The sequence below is a fragment of the Aulonocara sp. 'chitande type north' Nkhata Bay genome, linkage group LG14 (assembly GCF_057382095.1).
Source record: "Aulonocara sp. 'chitande type north' Nkhata Bay isolate Kocher_YH1m ecotype deep benthic linkage group LG14, A_spYH_male_GT1.1, whole genome shotgun sequence".
NCBI classification, from domain to species: domain Eukaryota; kingdom Metazoa; phylum Chordata; class Actinopteri; order Cichliformes; family Cichlidae; genus Aulonocara; species Aulonocara sp. 'chitande type north' Nkhata Bay.
Window position 1 is genome coordinate 35,864,228 of NC_141357.1, and position 14,354 is coordinate 35,878,581.

The 14,354-nt window shown below is 42.3% G+C and overlaps 1 protein-coding gene across 4 annotated transcripts in view; it reads right to left on the minus strand.

Moving 5' to 3' along the window:
* Positions 1-14,354, minus strand: part of map4k1 (mitogen-activated protein kinase kinase kinase kinase 1) — a 54,851-nt gene that overhangs the window by 11,090 nt on the left and 29,407 nt on the right. For all 4 annotated transcript variants that reach the window (XM_086262365.1, XM_086262364.1, XM_086262366.1 and 1 more), the window contains 14 exons: positions 13,063-13,153; positions 12,913-12,977; positions 11,166-11,221; positions 9,856-9,903; positions 9,319-9,361; positions 8,917-8,989; positions 6,007-6,138; positions 2,276-2,338; positions 2,019-2,100; positions 1,580-1,696; positions 1,413-1,494; positions 747-799; positions 405-451; positions 272-316 (listed from right to left, as the gene is read on the minus strand). In XM_086262365.1, coding sequence (XP_086118491.1) covers positions 272-316; positions 405-451; positions 747-799; positions 1,413-1,494; positions 1,580-1,696; positions 2,019-2,100; positions 2,276-2,338; positions 6,007-6,138; positions 8,917-8,989; positions 9,319-9,361; positions 9,856-9,903; positions 11,166-11,221; positions 12,913-12,977; positions 13,063-13,153 — 997 coding nt within the window. The remainder of the gene's footprint in view (positions 1-271; positions 317-404; positions 452-746; positions 800-1,412; positions 1,495-1,579; positions 1,697-2,018; positions 2,101-2,275; positions 2,339-6,006; positions 6,139-8,916; positions 8,990-9,318; positions 9,362-9,855; positions 9,904-11,165; positions 11,222-12,912; positions 12,978-13,062; positions 13,154-14,354) is intronic.

Below are 14,354 nucleotides of genomic sequence, written 5' to 3' on the forward strand. Positions count from 1 at the left end.
GAGAGAAGACAACCACAGCAAACTTGTGAAAGTCCTGCAACCTACACTGGGTGACGAACGGCCGAAAGTCAAATTTTTCCCACATGACCTGGAGGAAGATACGACTGTTTGTACCGGCCGTCACACAGACAATAATCTGTCCACTGAAGTCCATCTGTCTCTACCTCAGAGGACTAATGTAAAAAGCTCTTTGCAGTCTTCTCTGCAGTGGAAACGCAGACAAACAACAGTCTGTTCTTTCTCACTTAGGAAACTGTGTGATGTCTCTTACATGTCCACATCATCATAGTCGTCATCTGATTCTGAGTCCTGGTCCCTGCAACAGGAAAAGGGCAGACAGGTGCAACATTTGAATAACATACTGGCTTTAATGTGACTGTGGGACTGATGTGCGATCTACATACCCTGGTGGGCTCTTGCTGCTGTCACTCGATCCCATCGATGGCCTTAACTGTGAAAACAAAAAGCAGACCCAAAACCAGATTAGAAAGTGTGCAAATGTCCAGATGTACAAAAACCAGGAGCTAAAATGGGAAACATGTTCAGTTCACTGGGATGAATACAGATTATATGATCAACATTCTGCCTCTTCTCCAGGTGTAAATGATCAGTTCTCCTTGTAACTGAAAGATCTTTATATAAATACATATAAAGTATGTTTTTAACAATGTACATATGGATGTAGAACTTGTATGCATGCATATTCAGCACATATAATGCACGTGTGCCCTCTAATATAAACTCACAGTTACAGTCGGTGAGTCGGTCTTCGTGGGCCTCTGAGTGTAGATCTGATTCACTGGGAAAAAACAAAAAACAAGAAACTTAAACATCATGAAGCAACAGGACTGAGACAGAGGATCAGTGAAACACTCTGTGGCCACAGCTAACAAGGCAAAGGCCAAGAAAATTAAACTATGAGAAGCACAAACATTCACACGTCAGCCAAAGATGTGTTTCAGGGTCTGTGGGAACTTTTTATCAGAGGTCCAACTTAGAGGAGGTTAAGTTTTGATCCAAATCTGCATGATGACATTTTTGGAAGGATTCTTGACTCTTTTGAGATTTGTGGAAAATGGACATGTGGTGTCATATCTTCATAAAGACACAGAATGATAAGAACAGGAAGAATCCAGGCATCTCATGTTGATATTCTCAGGGAAATTTAAACTTAATCTGGATCCAGAGACACAGTAAATGCAGTGTGGGGGGAATTTTCAGCCTTGGTGGAGGTGCTGAGTCTTGGACTGCTCTTGCTTTTCTATGCACAGTATAACGTACCCAGCAATGCACTTCTTGTGAGTTGTAAATGTGCACATGTGTTTCTTTGTTTACCAAAGAGGAAATGATACCTGGAAGGGAATACTTGGGAACATAAAATATTTCAAAGTGAAATATATTTGTTTTCTTACAGCTTATGTCAGAGTTGGTTCTTCCCGCTCTGTTGTGTTTGTTGATGGACTGGATTCTCCTTAACGATCCAGGAACAATCACCTTAAATCACAGCAAAACATACGATTAACCCCAAAACATCCGAGGCTGGGACCGCCACACAGACAGAGAGCTTCATCAGTCTGACCTCCATCTCTTCATCGTCTGTGACCAGGCAGCTCTTCAGTTTCTCAGGGTGTCGGTACTTCTCCAGCAGGTCCAGGGTCAGCTCCTGGTTCAGGCACTGATGGGTCAGAAAGGTGTGCTGCAGAGAGCAGAGAGACAGACATCAGGACAAGCTAGCAGAAAAAGTGAGAAAGCAGGCGATTCCTCATGGTTTGAAACCTGCACCAGGTCTAACCGCGTATGACACAGGAAGTAATCATGGTTGTGTGATGGAAAAATCAAGAGGGAGGGGCTCATTTGCATGTGTAAAGGGTGTAAAGCTAGTGTGTTGTGGCATCTTCCACAACACATTGTATGTTTTGAGACTTTTTAAGGCGCCGTAGACATCGTGTGATCAGCCTGATGCAGAAATAACACAAAACGAACCCAAAGACAATCACGCGAGAGTGAGCGCTACTGACTGTGAGCATCTTGGTGGCGCTCGGTCTCTTCTTGGGGTTCCTCACCAGCATGGCCTTCACAAAGTTATAAAAATTGGATGACCTGAAGACGGGAGACATGTGCAAGGTCAAGAAAATACAACACTGTTATCTGACGGGCAGAGCCTCCGTTATGTTAATATATTGTTTAAGCATACAACGATTCAAGGCTGCACCTGATGATGACGAACTGATTACATATAATACATGTTTCAGTAGTGCTGCAGGCTTTTAGTTACCATTTTGACTTGTCCTTCAGTTTAGGAGGCTGGTAGCCGCTCTTGGACATGAGAAACAGCACTCTACAGGAGGAAACAGAGCACAGCATTAAAACACACAGAATGACTTATGGTGTGTTTGTTTGAGTCAGCTGAGGGTGTGTGAGTAACCAGGTACATGTGGGTGGTGGAAACACTCGATGTTTTCTATGAATGTCAGCATGCGCATGCAGCACGCTCGGCTGTGTGTCCACATGCACGCCGATGTACCGAGGGGAAACATTTGAGGTGAGTGTCACGTGCACACATGTTTCCAGACATCTTGAGAAAGACCTGCAGAGCATTTTTATTGCACACGCACACGCACGCGTGTGATTGCAACAAGATAACAGCTCAATGCGTGAAATCCTCGGTGCGTCTTTTATGGAATATTTTTCCTCCTGCAGTCAGTCGATACGCTCTGACTGCAGGTAAGCGGTGAGCTCTGTGAGAAACCTGTAAGATGTGACTGATACGACTGCGTGATGATACGACTACAAACCCACGATGATGAGATGTGAACCGGTCTAGTGATTCGACTCGATGACTTCACATCTCTCACTCGCCTTAACAAAAAAAAAAAAGCACCATGCCTTTATCTTTAACACCAGCGACTTCCTTTCAACTTGGACTTTTTCAGCTTCCTCTGCTTTGCAGGAACCTGCAGCAGAGATGCAGACAGCCTCCTCTTCTTCTTTTTTTTTTAAGCCTGCAACAATATTGCTTCTGGTGAAGTTCTCACCGATTAAATTGTTCTCTGAAAACTGTTTCTTACCCACAATGGCAAGAGATATTTGGCCTTAATTTTTAGGAACAATGAGAAACATGCGAAGGCGTCTGTGATCCGTCTGTTTCAAAACGTGACATTAAACATACGCTGAGTCTTTTACTGCGGTGTTGGACTGTTTGTGTGAGCTCTACTGAGTTTGAGGTTCAGAAGCAGCTCATAGTGAAGGATTTCCTCTCCGTCAATGAGCGTGATTAATATTTATTTCCATTTAGTTTTGAATTTTTTAAATGAATATAGTTTCAGTTAGTTTCACTTTGTTGTGTTAGTTTTTGTTGCTAGTTTCAATCCTTTTCTTATTATAATGTGTGTTGTGTATTTGTAAAATGCACAACACACATTATAATAACACAAAGGTGAAATCTGAGAAGTTCAGAAGAAGCATCACAGCAGAAACGCGGCAGCAGACTCTCGGTGACATTTAAGTCTCAGCAAACACCGAAGCCTCGTCAGGCCGGGCTGTTAAATGTGACCAAAACTGAGGACATTATTTCTATATTTTAATTTAATTCGAGTTTATTTTCAGTAATATTGTGGTTTGATTTTTTTTTTAAACTCTAGCTTTTGTTTTAATTTGAGTTATTGATGTGGACATCTGCTAAAGGTCTTTTACACGTGGCTTTAGTACACTACGATAACCTCGGTGCTTGCAGGATCAGAAGGTTTGAAATTCAGAGACTTCTGGTGACTTCACAACTTTTCCCTGTTAGAAATATTCTCTCAAAGTCAGGCTGAAACGATGCTGGTAACTCGAGTTTGCCAGCAGAACGAGGGTTCAGCCTCCAGGATGAAATAAGATCAGATATCTAACGCTGTTGATAGCAAATGCAAAACAAATATTGCCTCTGCAGAAGCGTCTCTTCAAAGATCAGGTTAAGCAGGCAAGATGACTGCAACGTTTTAAGGCCTCAGCTGTACAGGGAGTGCAGAATTATTAGGCAAGTTGTATTTTTGAGGAATAATGTTATTATTGAACAACAACCATGTTCTCAATGAACCCAAAAAACTCATTAATATCAAAGCTGAATGTTTTTGGAAGTAGTTTTTAGTTTGTTTTTAGTTTGAGCTATTTTAGGGGGATATCTGTGTGTGCAGGTGATTATTACTGTGCATAATTATTAGGCAACTTAACAAAAAACAAATATATACCCATTTCAATTATTTATTTTTACCAGTGAAACCAATATAACATCTCCACATTCACAAATATACATTTCTGACATTCAAAAACAAAACAAAAACAAATCAGCGACCAATATAGCCACCTTTCTTTGCAAGGACACTCAAAAGCCTGCCATCCATGGATTCTGTCAGTGTTTTGATCTGTTCACCATCAACATTGCGTGCAGCAGCAACCACAGCCTCCCAGACACTGTTCAGAGAGGTGTACTGTTTTCCCTCCTTGTAAATCTCACATTTGATGATGGACCACAGGTTCTCAATGGGGTTCAGATCAGGTGAACAAGGAGGCCATGTCATTAGTTTTTCTTCTTTTATACCCTTTCTTGCCAGCCACGCTGTGGAGTACTTGGACGCGTGTGATGGAGCATTGTCCTGCATGAAAATCATGTTTTTCTTGAAGGATGCAGACTTCTTCCTGTACCACTGCTTGAAGAAGGTGTCTTCCAGAAACTGGCAGTAGGACTGGGAGTTGAGCTTGACTCCATCCTCAACCCGAAAAGGCCCCACAAGCTCATCTTTGATGATACCAGCCCAAACCAGTACTCCACCTCCACCTTGCTGGCGTCTGAGTCGGACTGGAGCTCTCTGCCCTTTACCAATCCAGCCACGGGCCCATCCATCTGGCCCATCAAGACTCACTCTCATTTCATCAGTCCATAAAACCTTAGAAAAACCAGTCTTGAGATATTTCTTGGCCCAGTCTTGACGTTTCAGCTTGTGTGTCTTGTTCAGTGGTGGTCGTCTTTCAGCCTTTCTTACCTTGGCCATGTCTCTGAGTATTGCACACCTTGTGCTTTTGGGCACTCCAGTGATGTTGCAGCTCTGAAATATGGCCAAACTGGTGGCAAGTGGCATCTTGGCAGCTGCACGCTTGACTTTTCTCAGTTCATGGGCAGTTATTTTGCGCCTTGGTTTTTCCACATGCTTCTTGCGACCCTGTTGACTATTTTGAATGAAACGCTTGATTGTTCGATGATCACGCTTCAGAAGCTTTGCAATTTTGAGACTGCTGCATCCCTCTGCAAGATATCTCACTATTTTTGACTTTTCAGAGCCTGTCAAGTCCTTCTTTTGACCCGTTTTGCCAAAGGAAAGGACGTTGCCTAATAATTATGCACACCTGATATAGGGTGTTGATGTCATTAGACCACACCCCTTCTCATTACAGAGATGCACATCACCTAATATGCTTAATTGGTATTAGGCTTTCGAGCCTATACAGCTTGGAGTAAGACAACATGCATGAAGAGGATGATGTGGACAAAATACTCATTTGCCTAATAATTCTGCACTCCCTGTAAGTGCAGAAGAGCATAATTTGCATGAACTGACCTTTACATACAAACCTGTGCATCAAGTGAAAACCGAGGTTAGTTATAGGAAAATAAAATAAAGAGTATTAAAGAAGTAATAATGTGATGGAAATTGCATTGCCCTTAAATTAAATAAAGGAGAGGGACGGAGTCAGCAGAATCAGTCGGACCCGTGATGGAATAATCGGAATAACGTCTCAACTTCCTATTCTGCTCACAGATCAGGGAGTCAGGAAAGGGACTTCCTGTGTGAAATATAAACGTCTCCAGCACTGACCTGAAATATTGTTATGGTAGCAACAGGAAACATCCTTGATGTGGTTAAATAAATTAAAGATGGAGGCTGCAAGGCCTCATAGTGTGTCTGTGTGTGGGTACAGCAGTGTACACGTGCTCGGGCATGTGAGTTGTGTCTTTCGGTGTGCGTTTACCTCAGTGGGTGGACATCAAACATTGGAGGCTGCAGCTCTGCCAGCTCGATGGCTGTGATGCCCACAGACCAGATGTCACAAAGTTCATTGTACCCGCCTTTAATCTCCACAGCTGCGACCTCTGGGGCCATCCTGAGGACAGGAGGGATACAGCAGCAAGTGTTTTTAACACAAATACAAAACAAAGAGGGGGAAGAAGGCCGGACGGTTACGGTGATACAGACTGTCACTGTGTCAGGCTTACACTGCATGCTTAATGAGAATATCTACCAAAATAATTAGTGAAGTGTCTTGCGGCTCCAGACGTTTGACGTGGGGGTTGAGTGAACCACATGGGTACACAGGTGGGTGTTTGCGGTTGTTAGAAGTTGCCTATGTAATTAGTAACTGCCATTACCACGAGGTCAGAACACCCACACGGCATAAAAACAACATTAAATCATCCAAGAACACTGCAGTGTTATAAAGGGCAAACGGTATAAAAGATTCTTGGCTAAAGCAGCATGAAGAAATGTCAGCGATATATGCCGTATGCTGTGCAGTGACTCAGTGTGGCCAGCCACAAGCTGTAGCGCCTTTTAATGGAACGTTAGACCGAGAGCTCAGAGCGGTCGGAAAGCAGAGAGGAGCGGAAACGCCGAAGCGAGACTAGCTCGAAAATCAGTAAATCAATTAACAATTAATCGTCACCGGTTTACATTCTCGATTGGACTGAGAAATGAAGCATGTGCACGGCCGTGCAGTTCCTCTAACGGCCACTGAAGGCTGGTTCCATGAGCCGGTCCTCATAGACGAACATGTTCACAACCTGGTGCAAAAAGCTGTGCCTCTGCAGACAGAAACACATCTGCATTTTGCTTTACAGGCAGCGGTGTGATCAGTGTGGCTCCTTGGCTGCTTGGCAGGTGTCCCAAATGAGTCACCTGTAGCCAGTCACTGTTGGCCAGGCTTCACCTCACCTAATTGGTCACTGAACTGGATCTCGTCGCCGTGTTTGTGCTGTTGCTTTTCTAATGCAGTGACCTGAATAATAATATAACTTGCTGTGTTGTACAGACCATCCAAGAGGTTTGTGCTTTATTTTTAGCAAATGAAGCTGTGGTACTTTATTAGCCCGTTACTCAGCACTAATTAGAATAGAATAGAACAGAATAGAATGCCTTTTATTGTCATTATACACATGCACAATGAGATACAGAGCATCTCCTACTCAGTGCAGACATGTGGGAAAAGAAAGGGGGGTGAGGTGCAAAGTTCTGCAGCACTATACACATATGAACACTATTCAAAAAATAGAAAATGTACAAATATGCAAATTGTGAAGAAAAAAATTGTGTTAAATATTTACAGTCTGGGTTATTGCATGTAAATTAAGTATTGCACAGTGGTGGTGGTAGTTGTGAGTCTGTGTATAGAGGGAAGACCTTGGGTTGGGGGTGGAGCTGTGTTGTCAGTGCATGTGTGAGTTCAGGGTGTTTCGGGCTTTTGTGAAGAAACTATGCTTGAGTCTGTGGGTCTTTGTGCTGATGCACCAGGATGGAAGCTGTCCTTGATGATGTTTGTATATCATGTAATAACAAATAGCTGTGCTGTTGTACTCATACAGGTTATAAATGCAGCTTAATAGCTCTAGTTAAAGTCGTAGCACTCCACGCTGTCCAGCTTGCCAACTCAGTGCACTGAGGCACGTAGACACGATTAACACGACCTGTTGAAGTTCAAGGTGATTTCAGTCAGTGGTCCCGAACCTTTGGGCCACGGACGGAGTCGTTTGGTACCGGGCTGCGAGAGTTGAGGCTCGGGTGTGAAATGTATGGTTTTCAGGGTTTTTATCGTTATTTTTTATCGTTAACTCGGTTTCCCTGGGTCTGTTCCCATGTGTTATGAATGAATCTTCTTTTTTTTGGTACCGGTACTGGTTTTATTTTGTTGTATTTATCCGCGACACCTTATATATTTTCATGTGACACCGTGAAAATATTGTTGGGCATATACCGGTCCGTGGTGCAAAAAAGGATGGGGACCGCTGATTTAAGTGACTCTGGATGTGCCACAGCTGTTTGTACCACACGGGCTGATCTGAGTGATTTTCAGGGATTTTCCTGCACAACTATCTGCAGAGCTTACAGAGGAAGGGTCTAAAAATGAGAGCATTTCCAGTGGCATCAGCTCTCTGGGTAAAAAAGAGTCAGAAGAGAATGGGCAGGCTGCTTCGAGATGAAGGAAGACAAAAGTATAACTAAGATACGCAAAAGCAGATAGGCTGCAGCAGAAGACCACAACCACCAGGTGTGAATATCCTGTTGTTAGCTACAGTTCACACTGGCTCACCAAAACTGAACATCAGAAGATCAGAAAAACGTCGCCTGAACTGATGAGTCTCAGTTTCTGTTGTAAACTTCAGATGGTCGGGTCAGGGTTTAGCATAAGCGACGGGAACGCAGGGACCCATCCTGCCAGGGTGCTGCTGGTCATGCTGTGGACCTCTTAGTAGCATCTAAGCATCGTCTAAACACCACAGTCTACCTGAGTATTTCTCTTAACGATAACAGTGTACCAACTTCTGATGGTAAACTGGTTTTTCGAACATGACAATTAGGTCACTGTACTCAGATAAGGTGACCACACTCACCTGATCTCATGAGTCACCAGATCATCACTGACGTGCAGCCAACCAACCTGCAACTGTGCGATGCTACGATACTATGTGAGGTCACGTGACGTCACGTGACGTCAACGTGGATTAAACTCTCAGGAATGTTTGCAGCACTTTGTTGAATCTATGACATGAAGAACTAAGGCAGCTCTGACCCAGGTCTAGAAAAGTGTACCTAATAAAGTGGTGGGTGGTCTAAATGATCAGTTTTGTAGTGGAAAGGGATAAAAGCTGAACGACGTCTGAGATCTTACCAATACGGCGTCCCGATGAAGGACATCCTGCGAGCGAGCGTGGCCGTGATCTGAGCTGAGATCCCAAAATCAGCTGCACAACAGAGGAAAGAAAACATCAATAAACGCCAAAATAACCACAAATTAAACACGTGTTCATGAATTTCAGTGACTAAAATGAGACTCACCAAGTTTATTTATTTCAGAGTTGCTGCGAAACGCTTCAAAAACTAAGAGCGCAATCTCTGACATGTTTGTGCTTTCAGCAAATCAGGTGAAAATTCAGAGATCTAATTCATGATTTGATTCTTCAGTAAACACGACAGGGGAGATGTCGCTGTGAGAACGTCTCTTTTTGCAGTGAATGAGTCATGCTAACCATGCCGGTACAGTGCAAAGCAGACAGTGCAAACTTCCACCTACCCAACTTGACCTCGCCCTGATCGTTGAGGAGGATGTTGGCACCCTGAGAGGAAAAGAAGGCGAGATAAAACATCAACACAAAAACATCTTCTTCTATATATTTAAAAAAGTCTTCTTTACCCACTCAGTGATCTTTAACTGAACCCACACAGGATGGAAATAAAAAAAAACACGCACAAGATTCATTCAGCTTCATTTAAGAATGTATTTTTATAGCGTCTGTTCTGACTAATATAGTTTATAGTTCCTAACTTTTGTCTGTTTGTTTTTTAACATGAAGAACTTTCGCTTTCTTTCAAATTACATCACTGAGCTGCTACGATTAAAATAATAATAATATTTTTTAGGACTACCATGAACCCAAATCTTAAGGACAACGTTGGCCTTGTTTACATCTTCTTCTCTGTCACCGCACTGACCCAGTTTTTCCAGTCTGCAAGCTTCATCTGCTGAGGTCTAATGTGCTCTCCCACAAAATAAGCAACACGGGGGGAACAAAAAACAAAGAATAAAAATCTCACATCACATTTCGCTCACCTTAATATCTCTGTGGATTTTCCTCTCTGCATGCAGGTACTCCAGGCCCTGCGCACACACACGCACAACAAAATAAAAGCCTTTAATTTAACCTGATAACATTTACACTTGATAGACTCTGACGGAATTAAAAATTCCTCTAAATGCTCTAGTTTAACCATCAGGAAACCACTGCTGTGTAAAATGAGACTGGTGACACACTGTGTACAGTAGGACTGAAGTTACTGAAGTGTAGTTTCCTTTTTCAGTGTTGCATTTTGGAGACAGCCTGTGCACTCATTTCACACACCTGTGACGTTTGTCTGGTTTAGGGGACGATTTGTTTTATATCAATTATTTTGTAGCTCGCTGTTTACCTCGCAACGGTTGCAAAGAGGCATAACATATGATTCAAAGGCCCCACAAGGGTGAAAACTGTGGATATCTGTATAATTTTCCTGATGCCAGCAAACATTTTGATGTCTCTTCTCAACATTTAGAACAAAAAGAAACTGATGAAAATAAAAGTTGCTGTGAGGGAGGCCTGAACAGCTGATGTCTCAGTGAAAACAGAGGTCATACTGCTCTGTGTATGTGGGTTGGATGTCATGTGGTGGTCGACTCACAGTCATTCCACAACCCGATTAGTTGACAGTTATTTGCTTCCTGTATTTGGTGTGACTGAAAGGCTCCATCAGCATCTCTACGTTTAAGATGCAGTTTTTGCAGTCATACCGCGACCGAGTCTGACTGAACAAATGACGTCAATGCGTAATCCACGTCGGCTGGGACATCGCTCGACTTCCCATCATTTATTTTAATTTGTTCTGGGGTTTTTTTTTTACACAAGGCTTCATTCAGCTTGTCGTCTTAGCTGCAATAGTTAGATGAACATCCAAGTACTGGAACTACCCTTTTTTCCTTTCCAAACAACTCTTTAATTCTTTAATAAACATAACTGCCGCTGGCCGCTGACCTTCACACAATAACACGTTGCCTCACAGCAGTTCAAACTCAGCCTGGACTTTTTCAGCTTTCTCCTGGAGCTCCAGCTTCTCCTGTCATTAAAACAGGAGAAGCTCTCTATGCATGTTGTGGGTTGTCAGGTTTGCCAGCTTCAGGCATATACAAGCTAAGCTGTCTCCCGTACCAGACAATGCATATATTTTCCTCAGAGAAACAGAAAATACAAGGCTGCTGGGAGATGGTCAGAAAACCCAGTAAACACAAGTATTTACAGGTATGACTACTTAATATTTTTATTTAGTAAATGCACGTCAGCACTAAAGAGGAACAAACAGGAAACAGTAAATTTAAAAGAATGTGATTACCTGTAGCATCTCCCTGCAGATGTAGGCTATCTGTGGCTCGGACAGAGGACCCGTCACTGTGGAACATGATGCAGTTTTTAACATACAGATTCAAAACAGTCACAGAACAACGCAGAGCTGAAAAGGGTTAATTTAGCGATCATTTTTTATTCAAATGATTAAATTCAGGCTGCAGATTTAAAAAAGATATTTATGGTTTTCAGAACATTTCTGACCAGCTTCACTACAAACAAGCACAAAGACACATCTTAAAAAAAGATATCACGATGCTCAGTGTAGGGAAACGATCTGAACTGTCATTTCCTTTTAAGATTTTTAATGCTTGCACAAAGACTTCAGTGCGCTGTTAACCACTGTGGATCTGTAGCTGTCACAGTGCTTCTGTATTCAGGACTGTTTTGGCCTCTCGTGCAGAAATTTGTCCTCGTTAAGAAGCAGAATAAACCCAGCTGCCTGTGCAGGATGTCTGAAAGCCTCAAGCTTTCACGCTCGTGGATCTTTTGTTGTAAATCAGCTATAACCCCGTTATAAATTGTGGTATTGTTAAGGCGGCCTCACACTCATATTTATAAAAAACTGCCCTCCTTAATCTTTTTAAAAGTGCTATTAAGGCGACTTTCAAGATGTCTGCAGGTTTCCTAAACCTTCGTGTATTCTTCGGTTGAATATTTTGGGTATAACTGGTTAAATATTCACATGCTATGTAAAGTATTGTACATGTCTGTGTGTCTCTGACATTGATGATGGTCAGACTGATTGTGAATAGCTTTCCATCCATCTAATACTTAATATTTAACACTTTTCTACTCTCACTTTAAGCCAAGCCACCTTTCCCCATTCACACTGCTCTTTATTCTCTGCCATAAAAAGCTTTGTACTCACTGCACACACACAAAATTGGGTGTCGTTCAAAGAAATTGAACCTGTGACTTTTAACGTAGCATGAAATGCCCTCTAGCTCCTGAGCCACAACTGCTCATTACAAATAAATATTATCAGTATTTCAGATTTATAATAAATGTAATCAGAATACAAAGACAATCATCATGTTCGTGCTCGCAGCTCTGCTCTGCCCTCTGTGATGAATGAGCCATGGCTGTGGCTTAGGAGGCGGAGCTTATCTAGTCCACATGCTGCTCTTTGGGTCAGACACTGGACCCTTTAGTTGTTTTCTAAAAGGTGCGTTGAAAGGCACTTCTTAGCATTAAGAGTGAATTGCAAAATATTACTAAATACAGGTGTAGTCAGTTAATTTCAATATCTTTTTTTAATGTCAAACCCAGCTACTGCTGGTCCAACGTGCCAGTAAAGCTGGGTTCTCTAAGCACCAGTCAATTTTCCATCATCAGCTGAGAAAACCCCCAGAAGGACAGAGTCTCTGCACGCTGTTTTCATTTTAAACTAAAGGTTCATGTGGCTGTGTTTGCTGGTTAAAGACTCAGACGTTTTACAGTTTTCACTGTTCGGCTGCTATCTGTCCATTTACTGAAAGGGAAAATCACTGACACATGTGAACGAGACTCTCACGCTGGCAGTTTTTATTATTTTTTTGTAAAGCATGAAAGTGTGGGTGTGGGAAAAAAGATCCTCTTCTCTCTCTTTTTCCACACAGAAAGGATTATTGGGTCCGTATCAATCCACTCGCACAGGCAGCGATTATATCAGTTATCTGACAGTCGGAGACACTTTTGCATCTTATCACGCTCTGGTTTCCATCTTTAGACCGACCTTGTGTCACATGACTCACCATGGTAGATATCCTGGAGGGAGCCTCCGCCGCAGAACTCCATACAGATCCACAGTTTGTTAGCTCTGCAGACAGAAAAGGAAGACCTGTGCGTTAACTCCGAGGTTAAGAAAACAGGAGGGAGGAAGGAACGAGAAACAGGGATCTCACCGAATGTAGCTGCCATAATATGCCACGATGTTGCGGTGCTTGCAGCTCTTTACGATGATGATTTCCTGCTGGATGATAGAAAAATCGTCCTCTGTGGGGTGAGACACAGAAGACACGTCTTTATTATCATCAACACCGCATTAGATGCAAACACAGGTGCAGTCGGAGGGCACCTTTCATGTATTTTCACAGCCCTAATAGCACATTTTGGTTTATAAGTCATGCTATTGGACTGGATCTGCCTTTATATTGTGCAAAACTGGCTGCAGGTGGATCATGTTTTGACCAAAATACAACATAAAAAATAAAGGGACTTGTTTTCTGCATGTGTTATGTTGCTTTTTGTACTGTTTTCATTTGCCTGTGTGTTTTAAACTGCAAATCATTTCCCTCTATTTTTCATTTAAATTTAAATGTTTAAGATGATACACTTAAATAATCAGTCTCATTTTTGGAGGTCAGACTAATCAGACATGATTTCCATCCGTTTGATGGAAAATAATGAGGATGATCATACTGCTGCCTTCTTTGGTCGCCGGTAGAATCTAACAGTTTCCTGCCTCTGTATGTGTGATTTATGTGTTTGCTCCAACTGCTGCGCCAACGATTTTGTAAAATTAAACCTCCCTAATCAAAATACAATGATGACTGGATGCAGTAATTGCACTGCATTAAAAACAAATTCAAGATCTTTGCTGCAACAAAGCTGAAATAATATTTATTATCTTTGTCCATAGCCGAGATAAAACATCTACAGCCCAGCAAAGATGGCTAAAACGCTGATGTCATCTCTGTGGTCCAAACTGGTCATAGTGCAACTGCAAAAACTGAAACGTACCAGGTCTAGACAGAAGGTCTTACACAAAGTGATCAGATAATAAAAATCAGGAATTAAATGAAATTTTTTGGTTATTAAACGGTTGTGAACAGACAGCCACACCATGGCCTCTCTAGGAGAGAACGTCCCAGCAAATTCACCCCAAAGCCAGTCATGCAATGTTCAGAGAACCTCAAAAAAACAGCAAGACCATCTTCATCGCACTCTACAGGCCTCTGTTAGCGTGTAACAGTACAACCGTACAACAATTACAGCTTGTTTATATGAAATGCAAGAGAAAGCCTTAAAAAAGGCATCTGAACAAACCACAAAACAATTGTGGAACAATTTCGTTTGGAACACCAACCACAGCACATCAGCACAAACACCTCATGCTGTCAACACGGGGGTGGAGGGCTGATGATTTGGGCTTGTTTACACTCACTTGACTTGGTCACCTTGCATTGAACCGTGA